General features: G+C 39.2%; 1 protein-coding gene across 1 annotated transcript in view; it reads left to right on the plus strand.

The window, feature by feature from the left end:
- Nucleotides 1-13,460, plus strand: part of LOC109936557 (fibronectin type 3 and ankyrin repeat domains protein 1) — a 25,407-nt gene extending 11,947 nt beyond the window's left edge. Inside the window, exon 4 of the mRNA XM_048609188.1 lies at nucleotides 13,341-13,460. Within this exon, the coding sequence (XP_048465145.1) occupies nucleotides 13,341-13,460 (120 nt within the window). The remainder of the gene's footprint in view (nucleotides 1-13,340) is intronic.
- Nucleotides 13,461-14,324: the final 864 nt, after the last annotated feature.

The following is a 14,324-nucleotide window of genomic DNA, read 5'->3' on the forward strand; positions in this document are numbered from 1 at the left end:
CAGGGTAGTAGACATAGTCTATATGGATTTCAGTAAGGCCTTTGATAAGGCTCCACATGGTAGGCTGCTCTGGAAGGTTAGATTGCATGGATTCCAGGGAGAGTAAATTGGATTCGCAATTGGCTTGATGGTAAGAAGCAGAAAGTAATAGCGGAAGAATGCTTATCAGACTGGAGGTCTATGACTAGTAGTGTGCCTCAGGGGTCGGTGCTGAGCCCACTGCTCTTCTATATCAATGATTTGGATGAGAATGTACAAGGCATGATTAGTAAGTTTGTGAATGACACTAAAATAGGTGGTATCATGGACAGTGAGGAAGATTATCAGAAATTGCGCGGGATCTTGATCAGCTGGGGAAGTGGGCTGAGAAATGGCAAATGGACAATATAGACAATATAGACAAGTGCGAGATGTTGCATTTTGGGAAAGCAAATCAAGGTAGGAGTTTCATGGTGATTGGTAGGGCCTTAAGGAGTGTAGTGGAGCAAAGGGACCATGGAGTGCAAGTGCATGGTTCTCTGAAAGTGGAGTCACAAGTAATCAGGGCAGTGAAGAAGGTGTTTGACACACTGGCCTTGATCAGTTGGGGTGTTGAGTATAGAAGTTGGGAAGTTATGTTGGAGTTGTACAGGACATTGGTGAGGTCACACTTGGAGTATTGTGTTCATTTTTGGTCACCTTGCTATAGGAAGGATGTTATTAAACTGGAAAGAGTGCGGAAGAAATTTACAAGGATGTTGCCAGGACTCAAGGGACTGAGTTATAGGGAGAGGTTAGACAAGCTAGGACATTTTTCTTTCGAGCGTGAAAGACTGAGGGGGAATCTTATATAAGTTTATAAGATCATGAGAGACGTGGATAGGGTGAATGCACTCAGCCTTGTTCCCAGGGTTGGGGAATTGAGGACTAGAGGGCATCAGTTTAGGGTAAGAGGGGAAAGAATACATGGGAACCTGAGGGGCAACTTTTTTACACAGAAAGTATTATGCATATGGAATGAGCTGCCAGTGGAAGTGGTTGAAGTGGGTACTTTAACACATTTAAAAGGCATTTGGATGAATACATGGATAGGAAAGGTTTAGAAGGATATGGGCAATGCAAGGAAATGGGGTTTGCATGGATGGACATTTTGGTTGGCATGGACCTGTTTGGGCTGAAGGGCCTGTCTCCGTGCTGTAGGACTCTATGACTCTAAATAAGTGGCAGGGATAGAGCACAAAGTTAAACTGAACCAATAGTTTCTTTACAAATTGTTGGTAACAGTCATCCTCCATGACATTAGTATGCTAAATGCCTCACAGTTTATTTTTTAAATTTAAGACATTCCAAATATACTTTTGAGCTTAACTTTCATGTTTCACTCACAAGGGGAGAGCTTAACATAAAAAAGAAACAGGGTGAGTTTGGGTCAGATAGGGGATTAAAGTATTAAAAGTCAATTCATGACCTGAGCCCACCACCAACCCATCCATCTGAAATGGATAGTTAGGTGGGAGACCAAACTCCTCCAAAAAAGTGGGTTGGTACTTTAATTTTGTTCAAGAGGCTATAAGCTTCGTCGTAATTCAGCTCCAATCACTGAAAATCCATCAACTACCACCAGGCAAGGGCTTGTCATATCCACAAAGTGCGCACAATTTCTACCTTTTGCATCCAGCACTACCTGCCTGAAGGAGCTGCACAGTCAGCAACAATCCCCACATCCACCACAACCCCCAACCCCCAATCCACCTGCCAGACCTTCCCCTCAAAGCTTCTGCTTCCACTCACTCAGACTGACAAATTTCCCTTCCCTGCCTTTTAATTGCCCTCTAATACTCCAGTTTCTGCACCACCTCCAACCAACAACCTGCCCAGGTATTTATTCCCATCTGCCTGCTTATGTGCCATTGAAAATTACTTCACTTTGGAAGACCTTTAGTTAAAAGCGTTGTTTTTTCCTCCAAGGCAGCTGATGCTAAAAAAATCAATTTGCCCTCCAGGAGGATTCAGTGATACAATTACTAAGTAACAACCCTTTATAAAATTGGGTTTAAATCTGAGCAATTCTGTTCATCCTATATCTACATTCTTATTTTATCTTACCTATGTGAAAACTAAAAATTGGATTGTAATGCTGTAGGTGAGAAACTTGATGTAATTGCAAAATAGCACGATAAATTACTTTGCTAGGTGGAGCGTGTTGACATATGCTTCAGGACAAGACAGCTGAGAGGCAAGAAAATTATGATTGTCTATAATGATGGAGGAAGCATTTTTAAAACAGTTTTGATTTTCTTTCTGTTGAATAAGGATATGAGAATCTGAGGTGTTGATGCTGAGGGTGCTTTAAACATCACCCACTATGATGGTGTCATTTGGGCTTGGTGGAAAAGCAGCTCATGATTCTGGGTCTTCCTCGTATTCTCTGTCACAATGTCTACTGCGTCAGTATAATTTGTATCAGGCTGATGTCATGCAATAAAATGCATCTTATTTAAGACAAGAACCTCTTCTCATTAGACTACCAAGTGATTTTTCTCTACCACACCTGACTAAACAGGTTCCGTAGCTCCTTAACAGGAAAGAGAATGGTGATCACAAATCTACCAGATAGTGGTAAGAATTACTCTTCAACACTTTTGCTTCTGCTGTTTAGTATACAATTTTCTATAATTCTTCAGCCCGTTCTTCTTGTTCTTTCAGCCCTTGCGTGCTCAAAAATTACTGGGATAATTGGATCTCAAATTTTATCTCTTGGTGTGGGACAAAGGTATCACCCCTGCTGAGTACTTCCTTGATGACTCAGGCAAAACTGGGAGCTGGCCACAGAAATAATGGCCAATGAAATTGATTTTTGCCATTACATAATGCAAATGTAAAACAACTTCACGCTGTGGATCTTACAACTTTGGTTTGTCTTTAAAATTAAAATCTTTCACATCTTTGCAGTGAAATTCATGAACAATAATAAAGCCAAATTTCCAATAGTAAAGTTTTAGGAGTAATTAAGTTGAAAAATAATTTGAGGTGTTTGCCTATAATAGCTGAGAAAAATGTACAACAAATGGAACTATTCCCATGAATGAAATAATTTATTTTCTGTTTAATTGTTCATCGTATTGAAAATAAAATTGCTCAAGTACATGGAAATGACTCACACTCCATTATCCGTTATTAGTCCTGTGACGCTCAGTAATGGAATTCACATTTCAGTACAGCAAGTAAAATTGCTTTTTAGTTACTTAAGGGAACATTTGATCTCTCTATCACTCTACATTACAGCAGGATTATAGGGAATCAAGATGAAATTGAACTTTGTACATTAGCAATTTCTTCAGATCTTTTAACTGGAGGTTGTATAAGGTCTCTCAAACCACAATTCTGAAACAATATATTATTTTCCAAGAGAATGGAAGATGAGGAAAGAAACTCAATAGCTTAATGAAATTCTTGTTGTTGATAAATATATTTGAAACATGTTAAAGTAGTTAGCTGCAATATAGATCATTTTTAACTCATAGCCACAACTTCCCGTTTTCCTTTTGCCCCAAGTGTTGGAACACCTACGTTAGGTGGTAACAGAATTACCATCTACCACTCAAATAACTCACTAGATTTGTTAAGAAGGATGTATTATACCTCATAGTATTTGAATAATTGGTGGCTTCACAATATAGTTCTCACTTTCATTCAGAATATGGTCTCTGCTGGCGAGATACGTATTCAGAGGAACAGGTCTGAGGTTTAGCATGGCAACATGAAAATCTTGATTCATTGTTCTACGTTTTGGGATGAGTGATCAAACAGTACAAACCAATCACGTGGAGAATCTGCTTGATTTTGGGAAAATGTGGTGCGACATTACATATTCAGACCACATCTGGCACATACATCTCTCATAGGTTTGGCCATATGCTACAGCCCATTGTCAGAAATGATTTCTTCACATGGACAAAACAGACTGAATATGGCACTCAATGTGTCTGCCTTGGGTGTATTTGAAGTGAAGTTTACCTGTCTGTTAATTGGAAATTTGGAGAAATAATCTGTCACTAAGATGAAGTCATCTCCATTCAAGCTATAATGATCATTTTGGACAAAAGGATTAATGGAATTTCCTGCACATATAGAAGTTCTCTACATTGCTGTGGCCAGTGGCTATGGCTTGCCTTGTACATCTTTACTAACCTTTCAACATCACAATGAGTTCCTGATGGTTAACTCATCCAGTCTTCTTGTTTGCTCTTTGCCCATACATCCCTGGTGTGGTAGTAAATAGTATGCCCTCGCAGCGAGTTTCTGGCACAAATATTTATTTTCCTTTGATGATAATTCCTCATGAAATACCAAGCTCATCCCTGTACAGCCAAAAGCCTCTGAGAGTGTCTGGCACCTCTTTTATTTGTCAGACCACTCTTCAAGATATTTTCTAATCAGCCTATCCAGAAATGTTATGACACACCTCTTGGAGCAGTTGGAACTTGAACCCAGGCCTCCTGTCTCAGAGATGGATATTACCCCTATATCACAAGAGAACTATTAGGGCTCCCTTCAATAATAATTGAAGGCAATGTGAAAAGTTATGGGTCATTAGTTGTTTCTGTATGCAGACCAAAATGCAGTAGATTGATTTTGAACACAACTTCCATCTTGATGCACATGCTTTCAACTTGTACATTCAATGGAATTTCTGCATTCCTGCTTGAGTTTTGCAAACTACTAGCATATCTGAAGAGAAAATTTTGGGACCAGGTTTGTAGCTGACATCGAAGTCACATCCGTATATTTTATGAGAAGTCATTGTAGTCTATGTGTTGCACTTGTCAGCATTTCCAGTGGCTTGTGATCAATTTCCACAATGGTTTGCTTAGTGAACAGGTATGTTTGGAAGCTCATGATACCAAATACTACAGCAAGTGTTTCACACTCTATATTGGAATAATTGAATTGTGCTTGCAATAAACTTTCGAATTCAAATGCAATTAGTTCATTATCTTGTATGATGCACACCCTGACTTTTCGCACGAAGCATCAACTTCCTGAAATGTCTTCTTCCTTGGGCCACAGTACTGCGGGATGCAGTGTTCTGATAACAATGCTTGTTTGAGAGACTCAAACCTATGTTGATTGTCCTCCTACCATACATATGGTAAATCTTTCTTAAAGGAGCTCTCTCAATGATGATGCTTTGTCAGATAAGTTAGAAATGTATGACACTAAGATGTTGAACAATCCAAGACATCTTTGAAGGTTTTTGTCTTTAAAAGTATGTATTTGTCTTACATGCTTGACTTACCTAGGATGGGATAGTTTCCACAACCTGAATATGTGGTGCCAATGCCACTTGGTATTTCTTGCCATTAAAAGCAAGGCCTTCATGGCAAGCTACTGTTATTAGTGAATGAATGTTTTGGCCATCCTCTTTGATTGTTTTGCCCATTATTACAATTTCAGCAATGATGCACACATATCCCAGCACATTTTCAGTTATTCTGTCCATATGTTGCTGAAACCAATCTTGACTGAAGAAATAACCAAAACATAGTCTCTGGAAGCAATATTTTCCAAATGGCTAAGTGTTCTGACCCAATATTCGTGTGTCCAGCTTGGAGAAAAATTTGACTGCTGTGAACTCATCTAGTGTTGGAATCTCTTGTTATTATTCCCTTAGGCAGATATTACAATGACTCTATATCTTCTGCCACCTGCTTACAGTAAGTCAATGCTGTGACCTTTTATTCTAAGAAATCCTTCGGTATCCTTTAATAGGTGTTGTGGTAACCACCAACTCCAATATCAGTTCATACTATTCAGCCTCTGAAAAGTTGCATTCATTGCCCTTATTATGGCATTTTTGTCAAGTTAATTTGTTGACCGTGTAGCTTTTGCCTGCAGGACATCAATTCTAAGTGATGAATTCTACAGTTGACTCTTACATGCAGCTGATTTTTTAACATGGACTATGTGTTTGCACGATCTTTCTGGTCCTCATCTGAAGAGGTCAGACGTGGTGACTGTGCAATCCTCATTATCAACTGCTATCAATACCTTCACAACTTATTTAACCACAACTGCTTGGCCTATGCACACTTTGTTCAAAAAGTTCGAACACAGATAATAGATCCACAGCTTTTTAGTTTACATTGGAGGACTTACTATTCATCCTTCTTAACTTTCAGCATGGTGCTTGGTTTTCTTTTACTATTTTTCCAGCTTGAAACATCTTGTTCTGTTGATTGTGCGCTGTTCCTAAACATTGCCCACTTTTTTGTTGTTGTTTGATGTTAGGCGCGCTTTCTGTTAGTTCAATGTAGGCTGACTCCCACACACCCTTCAAATTTGAAATAGCCTTTGGATAGGGGGTATGATTCAGTTTGCTGTCTGCATGAACTTGGCCAACTCAGACATTCTCACATTTTGGGAATAAGTTTTATATTCTTTCTTTTGCTTTTTGTACTGTGGGAACTTATGGATTGCTGTTTTATTTTGTTTGCTGCTACTGGCCTAGCCCTTCAAACTTATGATGGAGAGAGAAAAAATATCCAATGCAATGCAATGATATTCTTGCAGTAAAATCAAAATATTTCAGATGCTGGAAATGTGAAATTAAAAAAAAAGAAAGTGCTGGCAAAACTCAACAGGTCCTGCAGCATTGGTGGAGATAGAAATAGAGTTAATATTTTGAGTCTGATATGGTTCTTCCTCAGAACTAAAAGGGGCTGGTTTTTATGCTGTTGACAGAGCAGGGGGAGGAGTGAGTGGTTTAAATGCTGAGCATGCTAAGAGCAAAACACAAAGGGTGTGCTAATTGTGTTAAAGAGAAACAGATGTAATTTGGGTGTAAATGATAGATGTGAATAAGAGAAAATGAGTACATGCTGCTGAGAACAAAAACAACAAGACACATACAAGACATGGTCAGCTAGTGGGGTGGAGAGGGTGAGTGTTCTATAATCAAAATGAAGAACAGTGTTTGTACTCTGAAACTGTTGAACTTGAAGTTGAATCCTCAAAACTGTAAAATGCCTAAGCAGAAAATGATGTGTTGTTCCTCCAGCTGGCGTTGAACTTCACTATAGCAGGCCTAGGATGAAATGCTTAGGATGGGAGCAATGTTGTTTATTAAAAAGACTGGCAACTGGAAGATTAGGGTCATTCTAAAGGACAGAGCTGAGGATGTTCTGCAAAATGGTCACCCAGTCTGTGTTTGATTTCACCATTAATCTTGTCACTTATGACTCATTTCAATAAAATCTTGCCTTACAAAGATGCAAACATTCATGAAGATTAAAAATGAGTCTGGAAGATTCACCTAACATCAAACAACAAAAAAAAAGTGGGCAATGTTTAGGAACAGCACACAGCCAACAGAACAAGATGTTTCAATTTGGAAAAATACTAAAAGAACTTGCACGAGTACAGCAATCTCCAGGTGGAGAAAAACTTTCCTGTAAAAGTTAGTTCTGAGATTAAACATTCTCAGGCTGAAAAAGGAATAGATCAAAACTACCCCTTCAGGAATTAAGAGTCACCTTGGACTGGTTCTGGGAGAATTGAATATCTACTTAAAGAACAGTGCAAAGTATATCTGGTAAGTGTGTTTTTGTTTGTACTGAAAGAAAGGGAAATGTTCAATTTTGAGGTTTAAAGTAAAAGTTGCCAATGAAGATAGTATTCATTCAAAAGTACATTTCAATCTTTTGTTACATTAAAAAGTTTAATGTATAATCTTGAAATCATGCTTTCAGCTATTATTTTGAGTTTTGGATTTCTTACATGTTATTGGTAGCAAAAGATCATTACACTGAATGAATTTATCCAAAGTAAGGACTGATTCAGGATTCTTCCTTCACCAACTAGCTATCAGGACTATAACACTGCATATCTATTTCCCTACAAAAATTGCCAAATAATGGGGGTAAGGTTAATTTTCAGGATTGTTTACCTTGTGAAACCACTACCTTGGCTATGCTTAGAAGGAGCCATTGAGCAAGAGAGAGAATCTATGCACTCATCAGTCTCAGACATTCTTATGCTGCATCCAATATGTGACTCCAACTCATAATTGGCAGGTATTTAGCGCCAACCTCAATTGTTTCCTCCTTCAGCTGCATGATAGTCCAATATTCGGCAAAATGTAAAAGGTGGGGAGGAGACAGAATAAATGTAAACTTAAATAAATAAATTACATTTCTATATCATCTTCTACAACATTCACGAATACAGTACAGCCAATTAAATACCTTTGATTTTTAGTCATTGTTGTGATGCAGAGAAACACAGAAACCAATTTGTTCACAGCAAGGACACACAAACAATAATGATATAATGGCCAGCTGATAAATTTGATGATGTTAGTCAAGACAACAGAGGTTCTCCATGGACTTCTTCAAACACTGCCAAGGGATATTTTATATCCCCTGAGATGGTGTATGTATTTAATGTGCCACTCGCAGAACAATATTTTTGAAAGTGACGCTTTTGGAGTGGGACTTAAAACTATGGCATTCTGACACAGAGTTAAGAGTGCTACCATTGACCCAAGGTTCAATTCACACATCAGAAGTGCAGGCATTCAGCCATCATGTCTCATCAACAGCTATCCAATTAGTCCCACAATCCCTTTTTCTTTCCACATAGTGCTGCAATTTTCTCTCCTTCAAGTATAAGTCTGATTTCATTTATTACTTTTGAATCTATTCCATCACTGCTTACTGATTTCTAATTATAATCAGGTGGTTTTTAAAATGTATCACCTCTGCCTTTTTTTGCTAATCACCTTAATTCTGTGTCTGTAAGTTGCTGACCTTTTTTCCCCCACTGGAAACAGTTTTTCCTTAATTAATCTATCTCTTCATGCTTTTGAATGTCTCTATTATATTTTTCCCTCTGTCTTTTCTACTTTAAGATAATCAATTCCAGCTTTTCCAGCCTTTCCTTATTATTGAAGTTCTTGGTCCCTGGGGGTTTATTAAACTTCCAGTGCACCTAACCCCAAAGCAACCCCAGAACCCCAAATCAAAGCACCTAACCCCAAAGCAAACAAAACCAGAAGAGTTCATTTCGTTTGTATGCTAGTCACTAACATTTAGGGGGGCAAAAGCTGCTTCTTTGCTCTTTCTCATGCCATTCTGCAAATAGTTGCAAGGATTTTTTTTCTGAATTCATTCTTTCAATTTTCAGAATTAGTTTTCAGCCAATACCAAATCCACACTGTTCCCTCACAGTCAACTCTAACTCTGAAAGCTCCTCTGTGATTAGACCATTCCTAATGATGCTTCAACGCTGGCGCTATATGTGTATGCTTCCAATCAGGGAAGATCAGATCTTATTGTATCATAGGTAATTTTGAAAAAGCAGGTGGATTACATGTGAAACCATAATTTCGCATTTGAAAAAACCTAGTTGATGGCTTAAGTACAACATAATCTTGCAGCATAAATGTTTCTAGTATTCCCTTCATTGAATTCTGTTGCTCCAGTATGTTCTGTTGCTGCATTATGTAACAGGGTAAGTAGTTCTGTGGGAGTTGACACTTGGACTGCAGAGCACACTGTCATGGACGGATGACTTATCTTTAAGATGTAAATGGAAGAACATCAATAATTCCTTTTTGCAGAATCCATTTCCTTCCAATTATGTCCCTTTGGTTTTGCTTGCACTATTAATCATATATGAAACAAATCACATTACTTGTACCATGTTGACCTTGAAAGTAATTAATCCTGGCAAACTGGAAATTCTCAGTAACTTATTTTCTTTAGCACATTACTTTCTTATTTTTAAATTATTTCCTAAGTAAGAGAATTTAGTTTTAATTTCCTAATCTACCTTAAATGCTGCTTAGTATCATCTAGTCCAAAATTTCTGTTCAGTATTGAAGGATGCCTATATTGGTGGAGGTGCCGTCTCTTGAATACAGTATTAAATTAATATCCTAACTGCCTTTTTGAGTGATATATAAAACCTCATACCTGCTGCACCTATCCGTATGACAATAGCAACTTTAAAACCAATTCATTCACTATGAAAACGCTTTGGGACAGCCTTCGCACACAATACGGTATCATACAACTAGAAGTTCTCTCTGCTAACAATGATGTGACAACTGAAATAGTTAAGAAAGGCTATAAGATAAAGGAGCAGAATTAGGCCATTCAGCCCATTGAGTCTGCTCCACCATTCGATCATGGTTGATATGTTTCTCAACCCCATTCGCCTGCCTTCTTGATTGATCAAGGGTTACTGGAAGAACCTACCTCTATCTTAAATATACTCAATGACTCAGCCTCTTTCCGCGGCAACAAGTTCCACAGATTAGCCACCCTCTGCTGGAAAAATTCCTCCTCATCAGTTCTAAAGGGCCGTCCCTTCACTCTGAGGCTGTGCCCTCAGGTCCTAGTGGAAATATCTTCTCCACACCCACTCTATCCAGGCCTCTCAGTATTCTGTAAGTTGCAATAAGATGCGCTTTCATCCCTCAAAACTCCATCGAGCACGGACCCAGGGTCCTCAATCACTCCTCATATGACAAGCCCCTCACCACTGGGATCATTCTCATGAAGGTCCTCTGGACTCTCTCTAACACCAGTACATTCTTCCCTAGATACAGGGCCTAAAACTGCTCACAATAGTCTAAATGCGGTCTGACGGAGCCTTCAGTAGCCTAAGTACTGTCTCCCTGCTCTTGCATTCTAGCCCTCTTGAAATGAATGCTAACATTGCATTTGTCTTCCAACTGCCAACTGCACCTGCATGTTCCCTTTAAGACAATGCTGAACTGGGCCTCCTAAGTACCTTGTGCTTCGGATTTCCATAGCCTACGCCTCTATTCTTCCTACCGAAATGCGTAACCTCACACTTTCCCACATTGTATTCATCTGTCACTTCCTTGCCCACTCTCCTCGCCTGTCCGAGTCCTTCTGCAGCCTCCCTGCATCCTCAACACTACCTGCCCCTCCATCTATCTTTATGTCATCTGCAAATGTAGCAACAATGCCCTCAGTTCCTTTGTCTAGATCATTAATGGATAACGTGAATACTTGTGGTTCTAACATAGACTCCTGTAGAACACTAGTCACTGACTGCCATCTTGAAAAAGACCTCTTTATCCCCAATGTCTGCCTTTTGCCAGTCAACCGGTCCTCTATCCATGCCAACACCATGGGCTCTTGTCTTATTTAGCAACGTCCTGTGTGGCACCTTGTCAAAAGCCTTCTGAAAATTCAAATAGATCACATCCACTGGCTCTCCTTTGTCTAAATTGCTCATTACCTCCTTAAAAAATTCTAAGAGGTTTGTCAGGCATGACATCCCCTTGATGAAGCTGTGCTGACTCAGCCCTATTTTACCTTGCACTTCCAAGTTCTCCTGGTTTGGAACAAAAACTAACAAAGCACATAAAGTTAAATAGTCGGTCATTTATCTCTTGCAAATAAAAAAGCTAACCCTATGAAGACACAGGAATGGCAAGAATACTGAATAATTACTTTGTCTTGGTTTTATAAAGAAAATGTGCACTCAGAGAAATTTGGTAGGCTTCCAGAGGACGAAATTGTAGTATAATGAGATGGATATAATAATGAGGGTGATCGATACCATGTGCAGCTATGTGCAAGAGACTGTTGGGTAACATGGAATGGTCTGTACTAGTGAGGGATATACTAACAGAGAACAGTATTACATACAATAATGTAAATAAAAGAAGTTGCAGAGACCTACCAGAGTCAGGCAGCAGTCACTCTTGGGTAAGGGGAAACCATTACAGGCCACATATAGAGAGAAGAGACAAGGAACAGTGATCTCACCAACGTGTTACAAGGTTAGAAGCCTGAACCACAAGTTTCATGGAAATAGAAAGTTATTTTGAAGCAACTAGGTAGGAACATTCTGAATTCAGGTAATCAATCTGCAACTCCATTTCTCCCTTCATAGATGTTACCACCTGCTGAATATTTCCAGTATTTTCTGGTTTTAATTCTGATATCCAGCATTTGCAGTGTTCTGGTTCAGAAAAAGCATCTTGTGCCTGACTTTGCAAGGAACCTATTAAGATTGATACAAAGACAAAAATTGCTGACAAAACTCAGCAGATCTGGCAGCATCTGTGGGTAGAAAGCAGGGTTAATGTTTTGAGTCTGATGACTTCATCAGAACTGATAGGAGCCTGGAAAATTTGGTATTTATGCTGAAGACAAGGTTGAGGGAGGTAGGAAGAGGTGAGCGGATAGTTGGAGACCTATGATGAGTGAAGACAGAGGCGTCTGGTGGCTGAGAAGAAATTGGACTGAAATGGACTGTAGTATTGAATGTTTGTATGCTTATTGTCAATGTAACGGAAATGTATTGTGGTGTGCTAATAGTGTAAAACTACAGGTTTTTAAAAATGAACCCATCTTTGTAAACCGATGGTCTTTGTTTAAAAGGGGAGGAGGTAAGATGATACTGCGATTTCAAGAGGGATATTTTGTCTGGAGTTCTCTTTTTATGAAGAGCAGTTGAGATAGTGGTATAGAACGGTCTGCTTCAAGCCAATAAAGTAAACAGCTTGTGAGGCCATGTTATTTTTAAGTTGGAACAATAAAAGCAGCACCAGCACCTGGTGGCATCAAGCTCCCAAAGAACCAGGATTTTGATTTAGCTTTCAGTAGCTGTTGAAGTTTGGAAGATACTATACATCTCTCCCTGTTACAGCAAAACACTTGAGTTCTCTCTCTCAGAATTTTCTGTTGATGTTCTTTCCTCCTGAACTGAAGAAACGTTGTGTATGAGACAATCTGTTTTACTGAATTTCCCTGTGCAAAGGATGTGTTTATGGGGCCTGGGCTATCTTCTTAATATATTTTTAGAGGATTTGTTCTGGTCCATAACAACCAAAAGTCTTGCCCCCAGCAGCTGGTGGATGGTGTTCGGCATATTAAGAAGGAAAAGTTAGATGTAGAAAGTCAAGGGCTGACAACAAGCAAAGGAACAGCAGCAAGATATTGAGAAGGCTAAGGAGCACTCAGTTCAGACAGAGGTCACAAGTACAGGGCCCTTCAGGATGTGTAGTGTCTGCCAGAGAACCACAGTTTTTGCCCCAAACTCTATTAGCAAGGTGAGCAAAGTGCAGTGTCAACACAGGCTTGGTCAGGGAAGTCCAAGAAGCCATGCTGATTTGCTAAAGTCAAGGCACAAATGTGAGGCTAATAAAATCACCTGGATGATCTCCAGTATTTTTGTGGCATGGATAAGGAAAGTGGACAAAACATAGCAATGGTAAAAAAGTAAGATTGTCATTATTCAGATAATTGCCCTGTGCATCCTGACATCGCTGGACTCAAGAACATCAAACTGATAATCTCAGTTTGACATCTCAGGTTATAGGAGTCATCAATAAGAAGAAAGAGACCATGTTCACGATAAAGAAAGAATTGAAGATGGTGAAAGAGGTCACAATTGCCAACTGCTTCCATCATGCTGGTTATAAACAGTCTTAACTGTACAAGATGCCAAGAATGAAGAGGATCAGGGTGAGGCCAACCAGCCTGATGACTAGGCACTTTTCGCTTGCCTATAGGAGATGTGAATGGAAATTCCAGCAGAGAAAACAATGGAAACTTATACTGAGATGGATGGTACTGTACATTGCACAATGGAACTGACGAATCAGGCAGTCGTAAATATGGTACCATCTCCAGGGTGATTGGCGTCCTGAGGCTCCTTATTCAAAGAGTCTGATGAATGCCTACCCACTCACCTGCTTGTTTTATCTGCTGAGTCACAAAAGCCATAGAGATACCCTTGATTTTGCACTGCAACACAGAAACACTGTAAAGATGTTTTTCCGCATTGACGACATGGTGAACTGTCTCACACTTGTCAAAAGACAAAGTGCTAAGTAGACAAAGATGATCGAGCTTCTCTAGCACTAAGTCCCAACTTTTTCCATTACCGTACAAAGTTAGACCATTGTAGGGTGTGAAGAAACTGAAAAATAAAAACATTTTTCACATTTTACTGTGTCATTTTGTTTTTATTAGTCTTTTTGAACATAAACCACATTTGTAAGAGCCATCATAGGAGCTTCATAGGAGACATCTCAGCTGTCTCAAAGCTCCAGTCAACACAAATTTACCATTAGGTCACCTTCAGCTTGTTGCATGTTACTATAATTCAACCTGGTTAAAATTATATTACAAGTTAAGCCACAATACAATAGATGTTTGGGGCTTTGTTTTGAAGATTTCTGTGGTTCTTCTGCCGAAGCTACAGCAGACATGGATGAGTATCCCTACATATATTCACCCTGTGAGGCAGTGGTATAATATTCATTGGGTTTTGTCAGTCATTCTTCACAAAAT

The sequence above is a fragment of the Rhincodon typus genome, chromosome 20 (genome assembly GCF_021869965.1).
Source record: "Rhincodon typus isolate 14 chromosome 20, sRhiTyp1.1, whole genome shotgun sequence".
In the NCBI taxonomy this organism is placed as follows: Eukaryota; Metazoa; Chordata; class Chondrichthyes; order Orectolobiformes; family Rhincodontidae; genus Rhincodon; species Rhincodon typus.